This window comes from Semicossyphus pulcher, unplaced genomic scaffold (assembly GCF_022749685.1).
Source record: "Semicossyphus pulcher isolate SPU_LCO1_2020_fin unplaced genomic scaffold, fSemPul1.0.p SCAF_8, whole genome shotgun sequence".
Taxonomy (NCBI): domain Eukaryota; kingdom Metazoa; phylum Chordata; class Actinopteri; order Labriformes; family Labridae; genus Semicossyphus; species Semicossyphus pulcher.
The window spans coordinates 32,358,389-32,385,823 of NW_027211759.1; the positions used below are offsets into that span (position 1 = coordinate 32,358,389).

General features: G+C 39.1%; 1 protein-coding gene across 8 annotated transcripts in view; it reads left to right on the forward strand.

Annotated features, from left to right (window-relative positions):
* Positions 1-27,435, forward strand: part of ppfibp2b (PPFIA binding protein 2b) — a 90,242-nt gene that overhangs the window by 46,758 nt on the left and 16,049 nt on the right. For 5 of the 8 annotated variants that reach the window (XM_069685747.1, XM_069685742.1, XM_069685739.1 and 2 more), the window contains 5 exons: positions 5,537-5,623; positions 8,256-8,369; positions 15,959-16,108; positions 23,086-23,313; positions 24,295-24,387. In XM_069685747.1, the coding sequence (XP_069541848.1) occupies positions 5,537-5,623; positions 8,256-8,369; positions 15,959-16,108; positions 23,086-23,313; positions 24,295-24,387 (672 nt within the window). The remainder of the gene's footprint in view (positions 1-5,536; positions 5,624-8,255; positions 8,370-15,958; positions 16,109-23,085; positions 23,314-24,294; positions 24,388-27,435) is intronic. The other 3 variants (XM_069685743.1, XM_069685740.1, XM_069685745.1) reach the window with 3 other exon arrangements.

The following is a 27,435-nucleotide window of genomic DNA, read 5'->3' on the forward strand; positions in this document are numbered from 1 at the left end:
TTAAAGCATAGTTAGTTTAGTTAGAGTGCAAGTCAGTTGAAAATACTGTCGGTGTCACTCTTTAATCTCTCTACTGACTCTTTAATTGGCTTCTTCACCTTATAAATCAGAATAAGAAAATGTACAGCTATTCTGACCCTTATTGCTTTTTGCCTTAGCCATGTCATGCTGCATTTAAGGTACTCTTCACTCAGCTGATTTCTGTTTCTCTGATATCTAATCAATCAATCAATCATGCCTACAAAGCACATATCCTGCTATTTCCAGCAGATTCAGATGAGTCGGATTCAATGTACTGACTCAGCAGATAAATAGATGAGAGAAGTTGATTAAAGACATGTCTGAGTCAGAAGACTGAAGGGACGTGCTTTCTCTAAATGGACTTATATTTATATTAAATAGGCAGCAGGTCAGTGTATAAAGACTTTAACTAAAGTATCACCGTGACTCAGTGGTAGTTCAGATGAAGTTGAAGTTTTTCTTCTCAGCATTATTTACCTATTTCTTGTTCATTCACAATCAGTGTATGTTTGTCATGAGATATTTGAAAACTGAAAATTCTCTGTCTGCGTCGCACTTGCATACGCTTTTGCTAATTCACTGCTACTGAAGGCCTTTCAGTGCTACTGAAGGTTTGTCTGAGAGTTATCACCGTAGCCCTTGGCGATATGGATGAAATAGACTGGGAAATAATTATTTTTGACAAACCTTTACTATAATCTTTAACACAAAAAGAATCCAGACACACCAAATGTGTTTTTATTTCAGGGAAATGTGCTCATTAGCTGCAAGTTGTGTGTGTGAACTTGCATTGGCAAGAACCTGGCGATAAGCTAGTATTACATGTAAATTCAAAATATTGCATTTTTTATTGATTTTCAATTGTACTCAAAATACACTTTTTGCAGCACACATTGAGAATGAAAGTGTGTACAAACACAGCACAGCTTCACTATTCAGACAATATCGCAATTTATTAAAATCTTATTTTAGGAAAACTGTCATAAAAGAAAATACACACCAATCATTTGCATATAATATGAGTAAAATAAGTTTGCTTTTTAATATAATCACATCAGGGGATCTGAATTTATTTTTATCAAAATCCCTGTGACATTAGAAACACCCCTAGAAATTCATGCCACCAACTTCAAATTCACTCTGCCCTTACACTGGATTTGTTTATCGTCAAGCTGTGCGGACATAAAACCCAATTGGACCATCTTTTAAATTAGATTTAGAGACACAGTGGTGTGACTAGAGAGACTACCTCAGCTAATGTGTTGCACACGCTTCAGGAACAAATCAAATCAACACCCAGCACTGAATGTAAGAGCAACAAGGAATGTTGTTTTCTAGCAAAAATCAGCAGTTTGTCTAGTGTTTTACTCACCATAGGAAAATTAGGTTTTGGCTTGCAGAGAAGTGTTATGTTGCTGTCGTTACAGATTGGCGATACTCTTCGATGGATAAATGGGTTTCAGTTTAGAAATAACAGGCTACGAGGCAACTGCAGTTAAAGTATATAATAGTATGTGTCTTAAGGACTTTGCATTTATGGAAAAGTGTTATATAGAGCTTGTTTAGCGAGTCATTAAAAGTAGGTGTTGTCCTGCATGTTGTCATGCATTCATAGACAGCTGGATCATATACAGCCCTGTATGTCATGAGGATCCCACCCATTCCACTGGACTGAGCTCTTAATGTGAAAAACTCAGAAAACTGCACAGCTTCTGAGACATAAAAATCCCCTTGTGCAGATGGCTTCGCTTAAGAAACACATTTCCTTTAGGCTTGTATACCTTCTATTGCTGCAGCTTGCCATACATTCAACTTTTAATATTTCATCACCTGCAGGAACGTGTACTTCATAAATAAAAACAGTGTTCATGTTGCTCAATGATTGTATGCTCAACAGTCTTGAAAAAAAGGCACAGATGTGATAATCTGGCCCATGTTCCCCTCTGTCTCCTTCCTTCCTGACCGACTCAATCCACCAGGCGATGACGGACAGATAGAACCAGACCAGCCTGGTTCCCTTTATCAGCTCTTTCAAGTGCTGTCACCTCCCTAAAGTGGTCTGCTTCTCAGCAGTCTGATGGGAATATCTGTGATTACAACATATTTTAAATACTTCCTTATGTCTCCCTCTGGAGTGACAAACCAAAAGTCGTTCTGTGGCAGTATTGTGAACCTAAATATTAGGAGTTAACAAAAACTTTCAGACACAAACTCTTTCCCCACTGCCCTTTTTGTTACCTTTGGTGACAGCTAATCCAAACAAGTATCATATAGCTCTCTTTTGATCCCACACTTTATTTCTTTCTTCCCCCCTCTGCTTTCATGTCTCTACTTTTAGTTTACACTTCTTAATGGGTTTAATGTGTCCATATGGTCTGTGTCAGCTGGCCCAATCTGTATACATCATGTGAACTCACTGACCTCAACTTTAGACAGTTCATCAAGGATTACCTGCTGATTTTAGGGTCTTTTGTCTCTGTTCATAGAAAGGCAGTTCTCAATGTGTTTTACATTGTGCTCACATGGGGGCTGACAAGCTAAGGTTGTGTCTTCTTAACATAATTTATGTAGAGCAAATCTAAGCACAAACAGGGGCTATTTGAGTGCAAAAGCAGATTTTTGATTGAAATTATTACAAAATCTGAATGCAAAATCAGTAAGTCATGCTCTTAAAATAAATAAAAAGCTCTAGATAGGAAAACTAAAGTCTTTCACTGATTGTAATATTAGCAGAGCCATCCCCAGCTTCTCCAAATGACATGTAAAAGTATGCTTGGGCAAGATACTGAGCCCCCAACTGCTCCCAAACATAGCCTGTGGATTCTTTGTGTGAATGTGTAACTTGATGATGATGCTTGCATGGTCCTTTGTCAGTGTATGAATGTGTAGAAAGGCAATCCATTAATTGCTTACAAGTTTAGTTTTACTTTTCTTTTAATTTTGATAAGTTCAAGTAAATGTGAGCAGAGAAAAGACTGCAGGTGGTCTCAGCTTAAAGCTTGCTCTACAATATCTACAGTTATTGTTCTGTAGTTAGCATCAGATAAGACTTAAAGCTCAAAATACAGATGCTAACGTTCTCCCCTTCAAAAAGAGCTCATCATCAGGACAGCAGGAAGGGCCTCTTACAAGCAATTACATCTGAGCATGTATTTTAGGTTCCAGGCGTGTGTATCCTTTTCTGTACTCTCAAAACTATGTGTGTGTTTTGGCCGTAGTCTCAATAGCTGTGTTATTGCAATTAGACACAAGTGAACGAAAAACACATTTAAGTATTAATTGCTATCAAGTAAGGGTTGAGTTGGTTAATAACTACCATTTGATTGCACGCTTATTGATAGTACTTGTAAATTCTGTCTTCCAATAAATCCTGCAACTATGGGTCAGCAGGAACAACCTTTAAACAGAAGTGTAACACATAATCACATTCTGAACTGTTGCTTAGTCATATGAACAGACATGGAGCAACAGTAGCATTCATTTTAAGTTGTGGTTATGGCCACCTGATAAATATGAGCCCAATATTCTCCACACTCCATATTATCTTGTTGCTGCTCGGCGCTGAGCAGGTGGTGTACAATAGGTTATCATAGCTGTCTTCTTTGAAACAGCGAACGCTGCTGTTGAACACCAGGTGGATAATAGTGAATGAGTCAACCAAAACAGTGAAGTTGCCGGCAGTAAAACCAATGAGCTGAAACGCTCCGTAGAGCTGAGGTGAACTACAGAGTTGGGGGAGGACTGTGGGTTTTCTCTATGGGCATCAATTTGTTGTTAATGATTAATACAGGTTTGAATCCAGTCATGGTCTTGAAATTATTCTTTAAAATGCTTAAACTGTGCAACTGTGCCCATATTTGTCCCCTGTGTTTTGTGCAGTTCAAGATTTTCAGTTTCTTTGCAACAGCTAAAATAGATGTAATACTGCTTTAGTACTCAATTGGTATTTATTTTGTAGCATTAGAGATAAAGCAAAAATCCTGGCAAGATCTTGTCAGGCATCAGTCCAGGGAAGCTAGTCTATTTGGCCTATTAATATTGCAGGTCTTAGGACCAGCACTTTACAATTTATAATTATTAAAAGATGATGTGTTACTCACTGCTGATATGTCCGTCTTTTAATGTATACAGTTAAGAACCTCTGATAAAGTTTGATGTATTAGCCCTAAGCTGAAAGAAAAATAACTTTCCTAAAGCTGCTGCAGCCTTAACTATTTGTTCATCAGTGTGCTGTTTGGTCGAGCTGTCACATCACGGCTTCAAAGTATTTAATCTCAAAGGCTGTGTGCATTGAAAAATGAGGATTTATTCGTTTATGGTTGATGTGGCCACTATTGAGCTTTTTGTCTGCTCTAAAGCTGAGAGAAGCAGAAACCATCATCTTGTGATGTCCAGGCTTCATGGCTGGATAATAATGTTTTCCTCTTTCTCAGTTTCCCTGTTAACAGCAACAGCAGGCTGAGGAGTCAGCAGCTCTGGACACACACACTCAAAGACCGGATAATCTGACTCTTAGGAGAGAAATGGAAACTGTACTTACTACATCTAAGCCTTACATTATTCAAAATATTTTTGCTTGATTTTCATTTTTACTTCCTGTGTTGCAGAAGATTTTGCCTTTTTCTCCATGGCTGTGTGGTTTCAAAAAGTCTATCCATATCTGTTTATTTCAGAAATGTGTAGTTGGAAGAGACGTTTGGTCCTGTGAGAATCATGACACAAGCTGTAGAAGAATTGTTGCCATTTCATGCTTTGCTAACACTGGATAAGTGAGAATCGGAAAAGTCAGATGATTGTTCATAACCCTTCATCATGTGCCTTCACAAAAATCTGGGTTTGAACAGCAGCAGCTCTGTTCCCTACTTTTGTAAGAATTAGTCAGCAGTTTGGCTCAGACTGATCCTGCTCATCAGTGCATCAACAACAACCATTGCACTGTATAAATGTATAATACTCGAAAACTGTAAGTGCATATCCACCATCATTAGTTTGTGGCCTGGAGGAACTATAGGCTATGTAAGCAAGGACTGAAATTCTCTGCTTTAGCTTGTATTGCAATCTAGCTACGAATCTATACCGTGAAAGCCAACATGGCATCCAATAATGTTGGAGCAGAGTGTTGTTATGGACAGGGACATATGTTATTTTTTGCCTGACTGCATATTCAGCAGTATTTATTTAAGCACAGTAGTATACAGCCAAAGAATTGCATTGGATCCAGGCAGAGGCTGCAGATGCTCATGCGCAATGCATCTTGGTCCTTGTAGGCACTGACAACATAGCTCCAGGAGCAGGATAACTCAGCTTTCTCTTCTCAGTAAAGCACTGTGGGATTTATTGCTTCAATTCACTATATTTACCATACACACCAATTCTACACAAAACATGACCAGAATTCCCTTTGACTAGACTCATCATATTCATATTCGACTCATATTTTCTGTCATCATGTCAGACAGAAAATAATGATGCTCAGTTGTTTTAATTCATTTTTCACTTCTGTGCCTCTGTCCAGGTGAACCTGTGTACTCCAGCCAACAATGAGACCTACCAAGAACGACTGCTTCGCCTAGAGGGAGACAAGGAGTCTCTGGTGCTACAGGTCAGAGCTGTGTGTGTGTGATTGTTTTCTGAGACTGTTGATGATTTCACAGTTTCTTTCTCTGAACTTCATACCATTTGCTACCAGGGCTGCCCCCTTATTGTTGCCCAAACGATCAGCCCCTTGTCCTTTGTCTTAGTACCTGTTATACCTATTTGTAGTGTTACTGGCCGAGCCTTCACATTTAAGGAAGTTGGCCTTGTGCATAATGTATCCATGTGATGTAGTCTGGCGTATGTGTTTTAATGGGTAGTGAGTCCCATTTGTTAGTGAGTTGCAGAAAACCGTTCATATGTGCCACAGACAAAGCAAAGCGCAATCTTCCCATCAGTTGTTAAAGAGATAGTTTGGATTTTTGGACACCAAGTTGTATGAAATAGTTGCTAGTAGTGTCGTGGATGCAAAGCTATTAGCTTACTCATCGAGTCCCGTGGTCGGAGTTCTGGCCGATTCTGAACGTAGAATAAGTAGTTCCGGTAAGATGCCAGGGTCTAAAGTTCAGTCTCCTTTTCGTTTTTTCAGAAACATTCAAAATCTTTAACATCACCACTTTTGCTGTTCGTTTGCTTCTTTCATGCAATGTAAAATATTTATGTCAAATGCCTATTATTGCATTTTTTAAGTTCTTTTTAATGTAGAAGAGTGTTAACAATGTTACTAATTTTCAGCCCTGGTACTGAAGCCATTTGCCAATTCCCCCAAAAATGTATACTTAGAGAATTAAATCAGTATCATCAAAAAAGCAACAACTGGTCTACAATCAGCTTAATTTACTGGTAACTTACTGGTCGACTAGGAAACTTTATAGCAGGGGGCAGCCCAAATAACTACTATAATTATGTGACATCCTCATGACCTTAAATGTCCCTTGTTCACTTACAGCGAATCATTATTATAATTGTAGTTCAGTTGTTTTTATTTAAAAAAAACAAAAACTAATTTGAATCCCCTCTAGGAGTGAATGAGTGAAGGATTTCTTTGGAATGACCTGTGCCACACATGAAAAACATCTTTTTTTTTTGTATCTGTAATCTTTGTACTTGATCGTGTTATTTCATAATAAAACATGCCCGGACACTTGAAACAGTCTCAGCATGTGTTTACTGACGTTTTTAACTATCAACATCAGCTCTGCCATGGCAAAGCAGAAGATTATACATCTCTGCACCATGTGATGTCAAAAGGCTCTCCCTGCTCTTAGATCATTTTAATAGCTGGTTCATACAGCTGTGATTTCTACAAGTTGCCTTTACATTCCACTTACTTAAAACTCTTTTATATTGCTCCTAAGGCTCTGATGGCCTGTTTGTTTGTATCTTGTGTTTTTGTTTTCCACCCTGTGTAAGCTTATGTGAGTGTATCTTTTTAATTATGAAAGTGCACCACCTGCCTGGATGAGTCTGGTTTATAAAGTTGTCATTAAGTCCATATCTCATGTCTCACCAACTACGCCACTCATACACGCCCACTTGTTACACATTCCTCAGCTGAAACCAGCTGTGATTGGCTGATATACAAGGTCACTGGGGCTTATTTTCCCTTTCAGTAGAGTTAACAGGTTGTTGAAAGGTTGCCATCTTCAAGGTTTCTTTGCTTTTATTCTCTCTTCACCTGTGTCTCATTCAGGACTCTTTATTTAAGTTGACTTCTTGCCTCTTTGTTAGCATATGCACACTCTTTTTATTTAGCTAACATCCTTGTTGCCCTGTAAGGACCTTTTGCTTTTATTTGTGTGTGTAAAACTCAGTAGGAGAGCACAGAGAGGTAAGAGTATTTCTCTTTAACATTAGGAGTTAATACAGGGTAAAAGTCATGCCTTCTCTTTGACCTTTGTAGTACTACAACCTTAAATGCTGGATTAGTGAATTAGTATTTGTCAAATGTATGTTTTTTTTTGGTGATGAACACACAATTTTGAAATTCAGTCATTCAGTTTGTCCTTTTCTCAACTAGTCATTGTAGGGATCACTCACTAGCTCGTCTCTTCTCTTGGACATCACATGACCTTATTTTCTTTGTAATCTGGATGTTGATACATGTTGAGCCATAAACTTTGCAGGAGATTTTGTATTGCCTGAGCTCTGTGAGACAGGACGTGGCTGCAGGGGTAGAAATCAGGGAAGCTGAAGTGACAGAGAATCAGCTGCTGTCAGAGGGATTTGGCATAGTTCAGGAGAACAGGAGAATTGCACTATGTGTGTGTGTGAGAGAGAGAGAGAGAAAGAGAGAGAGAAAGAGAGAGAGAGAGGTTTTTCCCTTGACTTGAGTATGTTGTCAGGGAGATTTTAGTAAATGTGCAATGCATTCCTGAGTGACGGGCTACTGAATAAACGTCCGCTGTTTGGAGTTGAGGTATGCCAGGATGAATGCGTTTGTGTTTATAGGGGAAGGAAAAGAAAGATGCATGATGATGCGGGTATGAAGTTAAATTTATATTTTTGTCTGTTTGTGTGAAATTTGGTGTTTGCCACACAAACATTGGTGCATAAACACACCCATTGTGTGTTTCTATGCCTCTGTGTTTGGAATTTGGAAGTGTCTATAGGCAACAACGTCCTATTTGTGCATCTGGTCAATTTATCTCTGCATCTCAATGTGTGACCTGATAGAAAATGAATGTGTCACCCATTAGGTGAGCGTTCTGACTGACCAGGTGGAGGCCCAGGGAGAGAAGATCAGAGACCTGCAAAGTTCTCTAGAGGAACACCGGCAGAAACTGGCCTCCACAGAGGAGATGCTGCAACAGGTAACGCACACACATCCACAGAGGTGCAAACACCATTACGTTAAAAATGTAACCATACTATATCTGTATCACAGAAGCTGTTTAACTGGTGCAGAAGGCTGTAAACAGTTTTGACTTGAACTAAACATTGCAATAAATAAAAGGTCCTGTTTATTCAAAGCTGTGAGAGATCACTCACAGACCTCCAGGTGGTGAATAAATATTCTATTTGTGCCTTCAAAAGGATCTGGGTAGCTCGTGATTATGTCATTGGAAGTTCTGTACTCTATGTGCCTAGTATTTAAGTGAGAAAACCACTGATAGGGAGCAGCAACATGGATGCCAAACAACTTGCTGTGGATCAGATAATGTAATGCTTGAAAGGCAAAAGCATAATGACAGAGACAAATGATTATGTTCTTATTATACTAAATGTCAAGGCACTCATCTCAAGTAATAGTACGATCCTTTTTTCCAGCAGTCAAACAGGATGCACACACAGATGAGCGGTTGACTAGTAGAAGGTGGTACTGTAAAAGAATAAATAAAGGAGTGGCACAGTGTTTGATTCAGGGCACTCCAGTTTACTATTGACTTCCTCTGAGTCATCACCTGTTCAATTATGTCATGGCTTTACACCAACAACAAGAATAATTACATTTTACAGGTCAAAGCTCAACAACACAACTGGTTTCTAAAATTTAGCAAGAGTTTCACTGCCCAAACCAAAAGAACCTCATAAACAAGTCTCTGCTGGTAAAGTCAGGTTTGTGTTTTTCTCTGTCCCTTCGCCACAAATGATGAACTTGCTTTCATCCTATCTGTTATCTCATCCGACCTGAACTCTGAAGTGCCGTCATAACTTAAGAGGAATTTTAAAGACTCAAATTGATAGGTAAAAAATTGCTTGATTCGATTGATGGGTTTGTGTTTGTCCAGGTGGATTGATGGTGAAGCACTTCCCTGCTGGGTAAAAAAACAACTTGCATCTGCAGAATAAACTATATATGAACCATGAAAAACACAAATGTTGGCAACACCAGACCAGGTTAGAACTTTGAACTGAGCCTACCGAGCAGAGTTTTATCAATGAAGCCAAACCATTTATCAAAACTGAAGGGCTTTTGGGACATGATTATAGGATTAGTGTTCAAACAAGTCGAGTGCCTATGTCTCAAAGGAAAAAAACATCACAATTTCTCAATAGCATTACTTTACTCTGAGAGGGGACAACACATGATAGGGGTGTTTTATTTTAGTTTATTTCTATTGCAGACACTCACTCACACTTGCCTTCTTGCTCTAAGCAAAACATTTATTGTACCTGTCTTGTGCACCATGCTAGCAGCTTGACGCTGTGGACGACAATGTAGGTCAGTTGATCACTTTGTTCCTGACTGAAACATCTCATCAACTATTGATGCATAGCCATGATATATAAATGCTAACATGCAAAAACACTAAACTAAAAGGTTAAAGTAACAATCTCAAACTTTTTCATTTAAATACATTTCTGTTAAGTCACTATCTATCACCGAATGAGTTAACACAATGGTGACTGAGCCTATGGCCCACTGATGAAAGCCTTTGCACTAGCAGTGTTTAGTATTTTTATGGACCTGATGACTTTGACATTCGCGGAAAAAATCACAAGCGGTGCCCAGTTAGTGACGCGTTTTCCATCACCCAGCAGTGGTTGGTCTGCCAGAGAGAGTAGGCGGAGCTAATTGGCTGCACACTCTGCGTTGTGGGGAGAATAAAGGGTTATCTTATCTTATCTTCTGGTTTCTGTAAGCATTGCGAGGAAACGATAATCTACTATGGCTGAACAAACAAAGAAAAGATGGATGACTACAGATACAACTTCAAAAATAAGTGAAAATCTAAGAAAAAGAAACAAATTTGACGATCAGATGAAGTCAAACAGTCTACAAACAAAAGCGAGGAAAAGCAAGAGTTACAACCATGACAAAGGGAGCCAGCCTTAGATTTCTGGTTAAATTGGGAAATGTGCTCCCACAAGTACCGATTATCGCCAGTGGGTCGCGCAAGAGCACGAAACTGAAATATTTGAGATTGTTATTTTAACAAACAAAACATGCTGCCATGAACATTTTGTTCAAAATGCTACTGTGTTTAAGTACAGCCTCACAGAGCTGCTAGCATTGCAGTGTCTGGATTGTCTGAAGGCACCTGTGTGTTTATCAGTTATAAGTTAACATCTCTTTAGACTTCAGATCACACTTTTATCTAATTGCTTCTAATTTTTCACTTCTAAAAGTTAAGAAGTGAAAAATTAATGTCTTCAAGTTCTCAAGTTGTTGTACTTGACGTCAGTAATGAGGCGAACTCATGAGATCTGCCAGGCTGGGAACAACAAGACCACAGCTCTGTGTATCACAGAATCAGTCCTCTGTTTAGACTCCTCAACAGGCTCTTTGTCCTCTTCGTTGTCAAGACAGAGGATAAAAAGGCCACAGCCCCAAAATAAATGCCCCACCAGGGTTGTGACGTTTATCGTCTCTATCCAGCTTGCTTTTATAATCCACCAATCTATGCTGTCTTCACTGAATAAGAACAGACCTCCACGAATCACAAGTGGTTCTTACTTTTTCAACTTTTTTCTCTTCCTTGTTTTTTCATATTGAAAAACAGCATTTACACTATGTAACACATACAGTAAAAAATGATGCAATTTCCTTCAGAGCTTTAAAAAAAAGCATGTTTTGCAATTTGTTTTCACTGTATCCAGCTTCTCAAACTGACTGACACTGCCCCTGATCTACAATCCTTCATGACCACTGATTGGAGGTCTGACTCTGGAGGTTTTATTGGTTATTGCTGCAGCCATTGTCTCAATTTGTTTGAGTATGTGTGATTTGTGTCTAACACTGTCCCCTTTTACAGCTTATGACTGCTGGTCTAATAGCAGATGTGATATGAGATGTTTGTTGAGAGGGTTGAAGGTGCGTGTGGAGAAAGATAACAATTATCTGGCTTCTGGCTTTGTGTGTCAGTTGTGTTACTTGCCTTTTTTGAGCATTTGTTATCTGCTGCTCTAAATTATCCTCACTATATAATTAGAAAAGAAGTTTGAAGGATTCAAAAGGTGACATCATGTCTATAGCAAGATGCCCTACATACATGTCACTGTCACTTTCTTTTGTGTTTGTTTGAGTGAGAAAGAGGCTGTAAAGAGAAAGACAGCCATGTTACATTATGTGTTAATGCCGCAGGGACACTACTTGCTGTGGGAACCACGACTAATCTAATAAGAAATACTCCTTAGTCAGCACACAAAGACTCTCTCTCTCTCTCTCTCTCTCTCTCTCTCCCTCTCTCTCTCTCTCTCTCTCTCACACTCACACACACACACACACTCACACACACACAGACACAGACACAGACACATACACACAGCAGTACAGTGTTCTCATGCTCGCGGGGATCCACCCACACATATAGTCATGCTGTGACTACATGTTCCACTGTGGTTCTATTTAGACACAGAAATTATTGTATGGAGACATTGTGTATCCTTGTTTTTATATTGCTGTGGTAACAAATTGTCCTTAACTATTAGGGATGTCATGATGTTAATTACTAATCAATCACAGATCAAATGTATCAAAATGAGCCTCTGATTTTCATAAACATTCAGCAATTCTCCAACTTTTTTTTTCTTTCCATCCCTGCCTACTTGTGCATGTCTTAAGAAAAAGGAAGATCACAAAGCGTTGCCTGCAACTGTACTCTTGAAGACACCACAGCCTCTGCCAGAGTTAGGGATGACAGAGAACACAAGATACATGTTTAACAGAACTTGAAAATTCTTCGTCGCCTCACCGGTGTGGCAACATTTTGCATTCCCAGTGATAGTACCATACAGTATAATGCCTCAAGTATGCAGCCATGCAGACACAATATAATATGGAATTGTGAAAAGGAAATGTTTGGAGCTTTTATACTCTGTTCAGGTTCCTCCTCAGGGCCATCTGCTGATTCTCAAAGTCCTTCATTTTGCATTGCTGTATTAGATGCTTCCCATCTGTTTGCAAACACACACATACAGCATATGCTCCAGGATTGACCAAACATGTGGCCATTAGAAAAAAACGAGATATTGTTTGTCTTCTGGGTTTAACTCATATGCTAATGCTTTGTGGAAGCGGACCCTAATGCTCAGATTTTGGATGCAATGCAGTTCCTTATTGTATTTGCAGCAGTATACAAAAAAAAATGACACAGCAAATTGTTTTAAGCAGCACTTATGACTTTATTTTTAGTTTAACAGTCAGTCCATGATTTTGTGTAGCACTAAACAGCTGACAGAAAAAGGAAGAGAGCTGGTAAAAACAGTGGCACATTTAGCATTTAAACTGCAAGGTGTTAACTCACAGGAACTGGTAAGGACCTTAAAAGAAAAGCTAAAGGCAAAAAGCACAAAAGCAAAGTTAATATTGGACTCAGAATCATCAGGTGGCCAGTAAAATGACTCCAAACGAATGGCTATGTTTCATTCTGTCTACTGTGTACTGTTTGCTAACATATTTCTAAGTTGTCTTTACAGCTTGTTGCTTGTTGATATTCTGATACATTCTATTTCAATTTGAGAGATAACAGTCTTCAGAGTTCTGCCACATAAGGGCCTGATCAGACAGGACACGTTTTAGCAGCTGGGGGTGGTTTTTTTGTCATTGTTTTCAATGAGAGGGACGCTTTTTGCGCGCTGCTTTTGCTTTGCAGACCGCTTTGCAAAACTTACGACGTCATGGGCGTTTTTTCTCATCGTCCAATCGGATGAAAGGAGAGGCGAGCCTTCTGTCAGTTTACAATGTAACAGTTAGGTTAATGACAGCTAATGATTCGGTGGTTTCCTTAACAACAGTGGGAAAAAAAGCCGCCCCCAGCTGCTAAAACGCGCTCTGTCTGATCGGGTGTTTACTTCCACAAAAAAGGCAGTGCGGTACGCCTCGCATTTTACAGCCTGCAAAGCGCGTTCTGTCTGATCGGGCCCTAAATGTGAAAAGTTTTACACAGTTCAGTTTCGGAAATGAGTGCAGCCTCTTTAAAGATATCTATAAATGCTCTAGAGAGGATGATAATTTGTCACATGCTGCTTTTCATAATTGAAGGAAAGCAAATGTCAGGCAGCTGAGCTGTGAGCCTCGACCACACTGTTCTGATGAATTACCTCTAAAGACTGCAGCTTATCCTGCTGTAAGTGACACTGGTGTTAGATTGCAAACTGACAGTCAGCTGCCATAACAAAGCAGATTGTGTGTGTGTGAGTGTGTGTGTGCACGTGCGTGTGCGTGCGCGTGTGTGTGGCTGCTAAGCTGGAGTAATTATGAAGTATTAGCTGTCTGTCTGTGGCTGTGGTGTTGACAAATGTGATCTTGCCTTTTGGATGGTATCCCTCTGGTCAAAAAGTTATCAGTAATCTGTTAAATGTGATCAACACGTCTTTCAATAAAAAAAGGAAAAAAATAGTTATCAGTAGGAGTTAGTATAATCTAAACTGTGTGTAAATATGATTTTTTCTTTAATATCAGACATTAGAGCATGTATCTCAAGTACTTTGGTGATCCACTGATTTTTCAATTGATTAAATTTTTCAGTAGGTCAAAATTTAAATCTGTTGATCCGTTTATGATCAAAAACTGCTATACTACTCACCATCCCAGCGGTATTTAGTGTATGTTGTGCTAATCAGCTATTGTTAGAATGCTAACATTCTAAACTGAGACAGAGCACTGGTTTCAAGACTTCTATATCTGTTTAATGTTGTGCTGCAGCCATATCACGATATAGGATTTTTCATATCTTGATAACAATATACAGTATTTCATAATATATCATGTTTTCTGGTAATTCAACTAATAATTATTCTATATGAAATAACCACATGGTAAAGCCTATTTTTGGATAATTCTGTGTGAATCAAATATTTGACAAATAAAAGGTACTGAGTTTCCATTTTCACTTGGGCTGAGTCCTTTTCTGCAAGTTAATGTCCATGTTAATGGGCATTATGGTTCTATGGTATCTATGGTTTGCGTCAGGTTCACTCCCACGTGCAAGAATTACAACTTAAGCATTGTCAAAATGATGTAAAAATTGCCCTAAAGCAGTTCAGCTGCTGGTTTTGTGACAGCATGATAGAGACGACATAGAAAAACGCATACGATAGATATTTTTATATTGTTTTCACGATATATATTTTCATATTGCCCAGCCGCTGCAGTGCATCTAAGTCACATCGATTGTGAGTCAGTATCTTCACTCTAAGAATACAAAAGCAAATTGATGTTTTTAATAATAAATCGGTTTCGTCCCTGAGCTAATTTTTTTGTGTCAATCTAGATCATAATATTGTAAAATCTCCAATAGCTTTGTTCAAAATTGAAATAAATACATCTACTACTAAGGTTGAAAAAAAAAAGTAATGTTATTTAAAAGCCTTAATTATGCTATCAGAATCATACAAATGCTCTATGTAGTGTGCATCAGAGATTTTTTTTTTTTTTTTCAAATAGAGAGAACTGGTTGGACAATTAAACTGTAATCCACTTTATTTTTATAACTTAACTGTCATAAACATTGTTCTTACTCTATTTTTAAGAAACACACACATATTTGAAGTAATTCTGTTAACAAACTAAAGCACAAATGATTGTCTTTTCACTTGTTCCAGTTGGGTTTGCATAAGAAATTGTGTAGGCAGGAGGAAATGAGGATAAATTTAAAATGAAAGTCACAGATTATTCTGTCTCCAAAATAATCTCAAAATTGTATTAACATTTTATTAGGAAAAGTTGGGCAATTTGTTTTTAACTATTCTGGAAAGAAGTGACACTAAATAACCAAATTGAATAACCAAATGTGAGAGAAACAATCTACTGTCAACTGTGGACACTTATTTCATTACATTTTAGTGTAAAAGTGCTTGAAGCAAGTTAATCGCTCTTATTTAGCTTTTTGTTTGGATAAAGGAAGTCTCTCTATTTGTATGATGTAGTTAGATGAAGGGAACTTGAATTTGGTGTGAAATGAACAACATTTCCCTCTGAAAAGTTTTATCTCAACAAGAATTGTGCAAGAAGATTGATGTCAGAGGCTTAAACAACAATCCAACTTAAGTTTGAGTTTAGAGAAGAGGAAGTTGGATTAGGAGTTAAGATGAGGAAGCGAAAGCAACAGACACACTAAGAGTTGGCTAAGAGTTGTATGTTTTCTGAGTCAGAGAAAAAAAATGCACACTTCTTCATGTTCGGTGGCCTGTCTCTCTCTCTGTCTCTCTCGCTTTTAGACACGCTGTCTTTTTCTCTCTCCCATACCAAAGAAGCGCAGTGATATATTAATAGAGTCCCTCGCCTATGTGTGTGTGTGAGTGTGTATATTTAGCTTTGTGGGGTCTGGGCCCCCAGCCTAACATGCTCTGTTAGTGTGGGAAGAACTTTGTACCGAGTAGAGTTGAAGGCTGACTGTTGGCTGCCTTCATCTCTAATGTCTATGTTTGCTTTTTCTAGAGGTGCTATTTGTAAAGGCTTTACAAGTATAGTTTTCAATGCATCTAACCTGCTGTGACTGTATGCGTTTCTTCAAAGGAGCTGAGGAACAGAACCTCTCTAGAGACACAGAAGCTGGATCTCATTGATGAGGTGTCGTACCTCAAACTGAAGCTGGTCAGCATGGAGGAGACAGACACCAACACACACCCACAAGATCCCGCAGACACAGAGCAGAACAAAGCCGAGGTATGGAAAAATCAACTATAGCTGTGTGTGTGTTTGTGTGTGAAAGCTGCTCAACTAATTGAACAATAGCAGAGCTGCGGTTTCTCGGATCCAGGGATTAACAACTTAAATGCTGTTTGTACCTGAATGAAAGTGAGCTAGCACACATACACACATGCTGACAGACCGGCAGAGAGAGAGAGAGAGAGAGAAGGTGAGGTGGGTGTAAAATGGTTTGGTTGGTGATTGCACTTGTTGCTTTGACTTCTGTTTTTGTTTAGGGTCTATGATGAGCTTGAAGAAGGTTACAGTATGAAGGTGAACATAATGCCATTATTTATTTTCTGGTGAGAGCTGTTACTGTACAGTTTTGTTAAATTTGTTGTAACGTCCCTCTTTTGGCATCCAATTTTAAGAATTGTTATGATAACACCAATGAAATATCAATGTCTCAATGCTGACATCAGTTGCAGGGAGCACCAGAATCATCATGCTTGTGTGATTGCATGAATCACAGAGTTAAATCAAGCATGTATATATATGTATATGTATACTGTATATATTTATTTTGTAACAGAAGAGATGATAAAATACCACATACGTATACAGTACTGTGATTTGCCTATCCCAAGTGTCACATGTAAAGAGTCAAACATTCAAAACACGCTTTGGTCTTTTTCCTGAATTCCTGTGTGGATAAAACCATGGCAGTAATTTGGGTCTAGCAATTAATTCCCTCAGAGACCCCATAAAGCATCTTTATTGACCTTACCCCCCCAAAAATATCATCTTTAAAGGATGATACAGATGTTTTTAGATTATTGTGAAACAAAACATAGTTTGATAAGCTTAAATCCATGCCAAAGATGGATGCTAAAAAAAGAGACTATTGACATATTTGTCTTTGAGCTGAAGGAAATTTTGGGACATATGGTGCTTGTCTTGTGTCCCTTAGAGATGCTGTATGAGGATATGTGTCTCATTTTTTTGTGTTTTGAATGTTTTCCCTGTCCTTTAGTCAAAAGGGAATAGTAATATCATTGACCACTTGCTGCTGTGGTCAAAGTAATCCACCACAACTCCAACCAAGATCTATGGTTTCTCAGACATAGAGCTAGGTTTTGGGAAAAAGATACACGACTGAGATATTTTACGGTTAACAAAATACAGTACTGGCCGAACTGTAAGTAACTATTTCTACAATGTTTTAACTGAAATCTTATGATCATGCTACTGAGGTCCTCTCAAAGTCACACATACGGTGTTACTTTTCTGGATTTTTTATCACATTGGGGTCATTTTATTTATATGTTCCACAAAATTATTACAAACACTAGCTTCTCTTTGTCCAAAACAAATGATTGCTACTGCTGGAGAAAGTGCATCATCTGCTTTTATGCTAGCAATAAACCTCCATTGAAGCAGCTTCCAATCATTGACTGGTAAACAAATGTTAAATCTTTTGCTGATGACTCATTAATATGCACACGTTGACTTGAAGTCACATTTAGTGAGTTACTATGACTTGATATATTGGAATACAATATATACAAATTCCCCATAACTTTAGTTTGTGTGAACACACATGTTGGCTGGTGCCATATGATCCTAATAAATAATAGCGTGAGTGTGTTTTGTGGAATATGCATTTAATGTGAACAGAGTCTGTTCACAAATCTGTTGTCAGCTTCAGGCATGTGTGCAGGAGGGAACTGCAAATTCAAACAGGACATGGACTGTGCAAAAGAAACTTTTTACGATACCTTTAAAACCTAGCAACATGAAATCATCAATACATTGTGAATAAAAGAAAAAAAAAATGATTAAAGCTAAATTAATACATACTTTCTTAGAGTTTTTATTGTATGTAAATATGATACACTTACAATGTAGTTGTTTGGCAGAAAAACTACTCCACATCATTGATTTGCTATAACACTGAAGTTGGGCTCAAAGAAGATAGTTTAATAAAAAGGACAGTTGACTTATTTTTATTCTACACATTCTTCTACCTTGTCAAACCCTGGCTTTTACATTACCAACAATACAACCTTTGCAAAGACACTTCGATTAAAGATTTGGATGTTATGCTAACTAATGGCTAATGTAGCCTCAAGACTTTATCTTTAAGCATAGATGAGGAACAGGCTACTGAGGTCTGGTAAACTTAACTCTTTATAACTCCACAACCACAGATATGTTTCATTTTCAACCCTGTAGTCTTTAGCTCCAACCAATGCTGACTTAAGTGACTGCAGATTATCAGACTTAACACAGCTCCTTTTGGAGTGCCAAAAGACTTTATACAACTTGTTCATATACTTTTACCCCCTAACACCTGTTTACCTGTTAAGACTAAGATGTGTAGAATCTTTGGTGTTTCATGGACAGTTCTGGACCAAACTTGAACTGACCAATTTACCAAACAACTAACAAGATCTCTCCGTTGGTCTTTCCCACAGCTTTTGCCAGCACCAAGTGAAAATCATTTATCATCATCCAGAAGCTAATCAGCTGATTAAGGATTGTACCAACATTTTATTTCAGCCAGACTTGTCACCCGAATAATAGTAGTGAGATCATGCCCCACATTCAGCTTCACTGGCAGAGGTAAAAATGAAATGTGTCTGGATGAGATTCAAGCTCAAGCGTTGACTCTCTGAAACAAGCCAGAACACATCAAACGGTCTCTCCAGACTGTTTCAACAGCCTGCAGATGGCTGCCAGACAGACAGACATATCAAACTATAAAGTCAACACTACAAAAAATATCTGACCATCAAAAAGTCATAAAGACATTTAAACAATAGTGCTGAGGAAAGTCTTATATATCTAAAAATTTAATACTATACCTTAATTTAAACGTCATGAAAAGAGGTCAGCTTCAGATTTACTCTGTTTCTCAGTTGAAAAAGTAATGTCACTCACTTGCATGCACAAATAACAATTGAGCAACATTTGTGGGCCGCTGTTTGGTTTGTTGGCTGTCACCATCATCCTTTTTGGAGCCAGAAGTGAACATATTGTATCAATTGGGTGGAGATGGATAGGAGCAAGGGGGTAGCAAATATTCAGTTATCAGCTAACGCTAGTGCTAGCTTGGTTAGCTAGGTCAATCCGTTGTTCATGGATGGCTCTATGATAACCATTACTCTATATTTCTTGAGGTAATGCATAAGTGAGAAGGAGGAGTTGCCCCATAGCAGGCCATTAGAGAGAGGCAGGTTTGGCTTTACTTTACAGATCTTGAGGCTACGTCCACTTTTTAAATACTGTTTGTGCATACTACATTCTAACAGGCTACTGTAATTGAGTGATTATCAGAAGTTGCTTTTTTATGGTAAAAGGCTTTCTGAACTATTTTCCTCCAGCAGCTTTTCTCTTATGTTCAACAGTGAAGTATCTGCATCAGGGGGGTTATAAACTATGACATTTGTGTTTGTCACTGAATTCACACACAAATAACGGCGAGCACAGACTGACAGCTGTCTACGCCACCGAGGTCCAGTTTATCAGTCTTCACTTGTCTTCACTAGTTTCTTTTTGTGGACTTTGTTCATTGTGGCATCAATTGGCTCCACACTGGCACCAAAGGATACTAAAACTGGTCTTCTAGTTTAACCCTGTTTGTGTGTGTATTTCTGTATTTGTGCTTTTACACAGCGTCCAACACCAAGATTCTTGCTTTGATTAGATAAACAGGTTTTTTTTGACACACACAGACTCACATGGATAGAGCGTGATAAGCATCCGCGGAAGTGGACAGAGAGGCAGAGGTGGTAAGGAGAAGGCTCGACAAGAGAGAGAGGACCGAGGGGCGGAGAGAAATGAAGCAGAGGGGAAGAGGAACAAGACGAGAGACAGTGACAGACAGATAGAAAGATTAGAAATGACAGGATGTTCTGTAAAAATATTGTTTTCTCTCCTGCAAGGCACACCACATAAAGTGAACATACAGGATATTCACACTGCAAATCCTGCAGGACGTAACTGTCAGCGACAACTGCCACTGTGAGAAAATCTTCTGGTAACATTTTCTACTACTTCAAAGCTGACATGGAACCAAGATTCTGCACTAAACAGTAGGGGAAGCTTATCAGCATTAGAGTTCTTATTCTTTTTGGCCAGGAAACTACATTGTACTGTTGATGTCACGTAGCCTGTCTCATCACTGTTATCACAAGTTAACTAATAAACAAAGGTTTGTCACCACATAGCCTGTACCTTCAGTCTATCCTCAAGGTAACACTGGATTAGTTACATACCTCATTGTATAGTTTATACAGTACAGTACAGCTTACCTTCACTAACCAACAAACATTACCAAGCCTTGAGCCAGGCTGCATGGCTGAAAACAAGACAGCTGATGTCCTTAAATGTAAGCTTAGGATGATCAAAGACAATATTTATAGTTTAAAATCAAAATCAGCTCATGTTGTGTGGTTACTTTTCAACATTTCATTTTGGTATCAGTAACAGTATTGATTTAGTCTGTGTGCTCTTCTTTCACGGTCAGACTTTAATTAGTAACATGCTATGCTAAAGGGCACTTCAGTACTGGTTTGTTCAGAGAAGAACAAGCTGCACTCATTCATTTCCTTTAGTGTGATTCTCCAGCTGGTTCAGGGATCACAAGGCTGCTTCTCTTTGCTTGTGGCCCCACTACCTAAAGCTCAACATCAGTTCTGCCTCCGATGTCTAACAGAGCTGTTTAAACATTGACAAGTTAATGCATATTTATTGAGTATGTATCATGTATCATTTGAGTATGTGTGTGTGTGTGTGTGTGTGTGTGTGTGTGTGTGTGTGTGTGTGTGTGTGTGTGGTAACAGCTGCAAGGCTCCGGTCGGCTGGCAGAAGGAATGGCAGGCATCCATACTGAGCATTCCTGAGGGCCAAACACTTTCACCTCAGGAAACCAGTCCAACACCGCACACAAACACACTGCTGTCTGATGAACGCTTTAAATTCCTAAAATAACTGCTTTTCAGGAATTACATTTTTAAATTGATGACCCGGCAGTTTGTGGTATATGTAACAAGCTGTGAAAATGTTTAATAAGGCCAAAAGCTGGGGAATTCTCTGTTAATAGACTGGGTGGTATGCTTAACATACAAAAATTATCACAGCAACACAACAGTATTTGTAGCTATTTACCTGTAAAAAATGTTACGATGCCAAGTAGGAACAAAGGGATATAAGTTTTGACATAAGCATCAGCAGCCACTGTAGGTAATAAAACAAAGAAAAAAACACCTAACAAAATTTTAACTTAATCTGAACAAAACTCAGTGGAAAAGCTGTGATATAATTCACACGTTGCTCTTCACTTACAACTAAAGACACAAGTAAAATGTAAATGCCACAAAGCTTTGAGAAAACTTTTGACGCTGGGTTCAGTCAGAAATAACTGAACTTTTAGGAGTTTGACCTTTAATTACTTTACTACTGTATATAGTCCCCTCAGATCTGTAAAACCCTCAGAAACACTTTTTTTTCAATTATTCAAGGCACAACTATCCACTCAGTCTGGACTGTCTGTTTGTAGTGACCTTCCGAATAATCTAAAAGTAGAATCAATGCCTCTTTCTGTCAGCCCTCTCATTGGCACCAAAATGCGATTGTGCGTGTGCGTTTGCGCGTGTGTGTGTGTGTGTGTGTGTGTGTGTGTGTATGTGTAGTAGGGATGGGCATTTCCAGTAATCTCAATATTCGCTAATCTAATTACCTTATGAACGAGTAATCGAGTACTCGCAAATTCTATATTTTTTTACCGTAAAAAACAAAACATACGTCGGACACAGACCTCCTGGTCCGGAAATAGTAGGTGTCTGTAAGAGAACATTACTATGTAACACTTTTACATTAATGTAAATAAACCAACAATGGAAAGCAAGTGCAATTTCAAATGCATTGAAGATCCTTAACAGGTAACATTCCATTGTCAAACGTCCCAGCGGTCACAGACTGTATGGACTTCTCTTCTGTGTTGCTTAACACCTACTCACATGTTGTCCACTCTCATAGCTGTTGTCCGGAGTGATGGTGGCTTGTACTCCAGCTCAACAAACGGCATCAGCTCACGGAAGCCTTCTCTTTCCACAACACTTAATGGTAGCATATCTCCAGTCACCATATTTATTGTTAGCAGGCTTATCTTCTCCTCTCTGGTATCGTCACAATGACGTTTGCTAACAGGGCTAGCAAATGACATGATGCAAGACTGTATGACTGTCTGTCTCCGCTGGCTTCTCCTTGTGCTTTAAGCACATGTGGTTAAGCATCAAACTAGTATTTCTATGGTATACAAGTTTAACACCACATATCTTGCACAGCACATTATCGGCCTCTTTTTTGGCAAAGTACTTCCAGACATCACTTTTCCTGTTCACGGCTGACATGGTGCATGTAACTGAGTTAAACTACTTTAGCTGAACGCATGTGCAGGTGCGCGAGTAATGTAACGTTACTCGAATAATGGCGTCAACATCGAGTACTCGATTATTCGTCCCCATCCCTAGTGTGTAGACCTACCGCTTGTGGTAAAAAGTGTTTGTTGATGTTGTAGAAGTTGATGTTGTTTGTTGAAGAGCTGATAATGTTTTCCCATTAATATAAGTTTCTTCTAACCTCTTCTCATCCTCAGTTATAGAACATATCCATCACACATCTGCAATTCCCTCATATGTATTTATTTTTGCAATTGTTAAGATGTTTCTGGGGTTTTTCCATGATGTTATGAATATCCACTGTCACTGAGATATGGAAACAGGCATTCCCAAATACTGACTAGATTAACAGATAAGTTCATGTCTGTTTCTCCTCTCCTCTCCTCTCCTCTCCTCTCCTCTCCTCTCCTCTCCTCTCCTCTCCTCTCCTCTCCTCACCGCTCCCTTTCTTACAACTTATTGTATTTCTTCCTCTTTCCATTTCTCAATCTCACCAATTCATCTCTTCCACTGCCCTTCATTTGTCCTCTATCACTTCAACCCTCCCAGTGTGTGGTTAATCTCATCAGTGAGCTCCAGGAGCAGATGTGCAGGTTTCAGGAGGAGATCAGCACTCGTATCCAGGAGAAACGAGCCCTGGAGGAGAAGGAGTCGCAGCAGGGGGAGCCCACAGGCAGCCAAGCCAAGGGCCACAGCCCTCAGGTCGGGTTAGCAAGCTCAGACCTGAGCCTGTCTGGCTCTGACGTCCAGATACGCAATGGAGGACAGACTGTACACGTAGGGAGACTTGATGGATGAACTCTTCCCCTCCCTCCCCCATCATTTCTTCTCTTCTTCCCTTCTCCTTTTTTAACCAGTCCACAAACCACCTGGTATTTGGATCTTTCCACAGAATCAAACTAACAACCTTTCTTGTAGTGTGTCTGCGTGTGTATTGCAGGATTTCGGGTCATGCTCTGCTCTGGTTCTTGCAAATATGGAGACTTTTGATTGTTGTTCCAAATACTTCACTACCTTTAAGGGGTTAACATTGTTTAAGCTTAGTGAGTAATCAGGGGCCCTACTGTATTTGTTTAGAGGGAGGTGCTGGAAGGCATTGTAACTAAGAAATGTACACCTTTCTTACTCCTCAAGTGTTGAAGTATTTGTAAAAACACATTTCAGCCCTGATCAGGTTTTCTCTTTATAAATCCTTTCAAATTGGACCAGGTTGTGGGTTTTATGTGATCTGATCTGGTTGCTTGCATGACAGTGGTTCCTTCCTTTACTAACAAAGATTACATCTGAACTGTCTGTTTCCTCCTACACTGACCAGGTGGATGGGTCATATAACCGTTGCTATAATCATTTGTAAGGCTGTACAAGGTTTCCCTTGGGCTTTGGAAGTGTGCGGCTGTCAGATGTACAGCCTGGACGGCTGTCACTCTGGTTCTGGGTCCTCAGGTTCATCCTTTTCCTGGTTGTTGATAACTGCACGCTGTAGTATCTGTTTTAGGAGGATGTTCAGGATACATGTTTCCTATATTAACCACTTTTCTGCCCAGCCCTGGAGACCTTTATAACTGCACTGAATGTAAACCCAATGTTTGAATACTCTCCCGTATATATGTTGGCATGTGCACAGTTCAGTAATGTTGACCATTCTGACATTTAGATGTGATTAACATGATTTTCATGATAATTGTGCACAAGAAGTTGAACTCTCCTGACTGTGACTGTTAGACTGCTGAAGAGGTGCCATGTTTTGTTGTGCTGCAGGATTTGCTACAAGAACTGCAACAGCTGAAGAGCAAAGTGGAGGAGCTGGAGGGAGAGAAGGGCCAGTATGAGAGGAAACTAAGAGGCACCAAGGTATCTCTATGAAATACTTACACATATTGTACACACAAATAGGTAATATGTCACTGTCAATTATTTACTTTTCCAATTACTGTTTTTGGCATTTCTGTACTATAATATCTTGTTACCTGTTGACAGACATATACAATGATAGAGATACAAAATTAAGTTGATATAAGCTGATTGATCTGTCCAGCTCTATATTAAAGGGATAGTTTGGTTTGTTTGTAGTGAGGTTGTATGAGGTACTCATTAACAGTAAGTGTACTACATACAGTGGGTGCCGGTCAGCACGGACAATGTATTGAGAAACTGACCAGAGTGCTGGCACAGAAGCTAGGCTATATCCCGCTGCAGATAGGGTCACTTTCACATGTAATTTATCCACTTATAAGGACGTCTCACCTAAAAATCAATAGTGGATTCAATTGTACACTATATTTGAATAATTCACTGCGTTTCACTTTTCAGTAAGAAAGCATCTTTATTTGGCACTACTTTGTGTGGACCGCAACACATACGTGTTACCACGCCTGCAGTGTACAGTGTTGGATCAGCCGTTTGCGTCAGCGGTCTGTAGAAGAGACAACGAACAAAAGAGAATACAATATTGGAAACGGGCGCAAAGCGCCGTTCACGGTGGGGACTAGAGGTCACTGTTTTCCTTCATGCTGTGCAGCGTTTTATACTGTTGAGTTACAATGGTGTTAGATAGCGGAAGCTCCACTCTGCTAAAGGTTAACATCCATACTCCAGGCGCAACACTGAGACAGCTCCACGTCTGCACCAATCATTTTTCTGAAGAGGATTATACAAAGGCAACGCCCGAATGATCCAGCTGGACTCTTGCTAAAGAGCATCAGGAAAGTTAGCGCCAAATAATTGAATGAAACAACTCACCAAACAACCGCAGAAGTTTTCCCCTCTCTCTCTGTCGGCCTGTCTCATCTGTAAAAGTACCTCCTCTGTGTTCTCTGGTTCATAAAAGTATCCATGAAGAGCAAACAAGTATCTCATACCACCCCACTTCAAACAAACTGAACTGTCCCTTTAAGCAAACAAGATATACAGTTTTAACTATTGGTATTGCCAGTCTAACTGTTTCCCCCTGTTTCAAGACTGTGTGCTAGGTAAGTCCAACCAGCTGCTAGCAGTTGCTTCATGATTACCTTATCACATAATTATCTTATGTGAGAGTAAAATAAATCTTCTCGTAAAAATCTCTGAAACAGAACAAATTAGATTATTTTTACTTTAAACCAAGGAATCTAAGGTAGAGAAATTTTTCCAACCTAGATTCCTCCTGGGGGAAAAAAAACTATTTATTGGCAATATGTGTATGTAACTGGGAATCCAATTTAGCTAAAAATGTGAAGACTGAAGGGGCAGTAAGTCATTTATTGAAAACAACCAGATTTCATTGGCCTGCAGCTGACACACAAGTCAAGTGCATGTTACATTTCAGAGCAGAGAGGGATAATTGCAGAAACATCAAGTGAACCACTACATTATGGTTCAATACAATCAGATTGCAAAATGTAATATTGTATTTTTGTCATGTGGATTATTAGAGCTCATAACCAGAAGCAGTTAAAGAGATTAATATCTTTTGATAAATAAAGAATGTGTCTCTTCTTACACATTGTTTGTCATTGGTTAATTTGAAGGAGGTCAAACTGCCATTGCTTTCTCTGTGCTTACAGTGCTTCCTTCCTCCTCTCCCTCCTTCGCTCTGTATCTGTATTCCCTCTTCCTCTCTACTAACCCCCCTCTGCTGCTCGCTCTCTTCACCTTTTTTCCGCTCTTCTCTACGTTTCTCCTCAACTCCAAATCATCCCCCATCATTACCCTCTTCCTGTATCTCTGCTCTCTCTAGCTCTCTATCTCTTATTCTCTCCATGTGTGTTACCAGTCGCTCATGACCCAGCTGTCCAGCCTCAAGCTGACTGTGGAGCACACACAGCTGGAGAAGCAGCACTGGGAGGAGCGCTGGCGCGGCGCACAGGTGCCTTCTCTTTCTCCTTCTCTTCCTCCTCTTGTGCCTCTTGTTGCTTCTCTGGGTTTGTTCCTTTTTGTTAATTCGACACCGAGTCCCTTTGCTAATGATCTGGCTCCCTCTGTTCTCCCCCTTTTCCACCTCTTCCACACCATTGTTCTCGTTTTGCACTTGTGTTTTTTCACTTCACCCTCTTCTTCCTAATTTCTTATTTTACACTTGCAGCTCTTCCTTTCTTCCTCCTTTTGGTCCTCCATTTTTTATGTTCTGTTGCTCTTATGACAGCTCAACTTTGGTTACAATTCACAAATTTTCAAGTAGAAAGTAGTAGCTTTACTAATTTAGATTTGCACGCAAGAATCAGTTGCGCCCTGATTGGACAGTTTAGCTTACTCTGATTGGATGGTCAGTGTACAACATGGAGGCGAGCTGATGGGCTGGTTAGCTGAGGTGTATAGAAATAGTCAAAATTCATGCTTGTAACTGTTAGCTCACAGCTTGTAACCTCTGGTTCACACATGCAGATATTTGAGATTTGTGTGTCTGTAACTCTTTGTGACATCTCAAAGTTGTAATCATTTTGCCACAAATTTTAAACACATACACAAATAGTTTCTACAGCTACAAAACCTTTTGACACATTTGCAAATCCTATCTGTGAGCCCAAAATATTTCTACACCTGCAAAACTTATTTACAAATTCACAAACTTGCATGTGTTTGTTTACGCAATATATTTTACACATGCACACAAAATTGAAATTATTTGTAAACATAAATTTGCGAGCTGAAATTGTTTTTGACCATTATTTGACTTCATACTGTTGCTACACACAACTGGAGCTACACTCCTATTATAGACTTCTTTTCCTGTTTGTCCATATCTCTTGTCTCTTTCCCATTGCTGTTTAACTGTTTCTGCACAGTTTACTACTATTTAGCATTTGTTACACCCATGGTGTCTTTTCAAAATAATATTTCAGGTTCACAGGATACAACAAAAATTAACAATATACCAAATAAATCACAAACGCAAACTTCAACATGAACTCCATGGCAAATTGG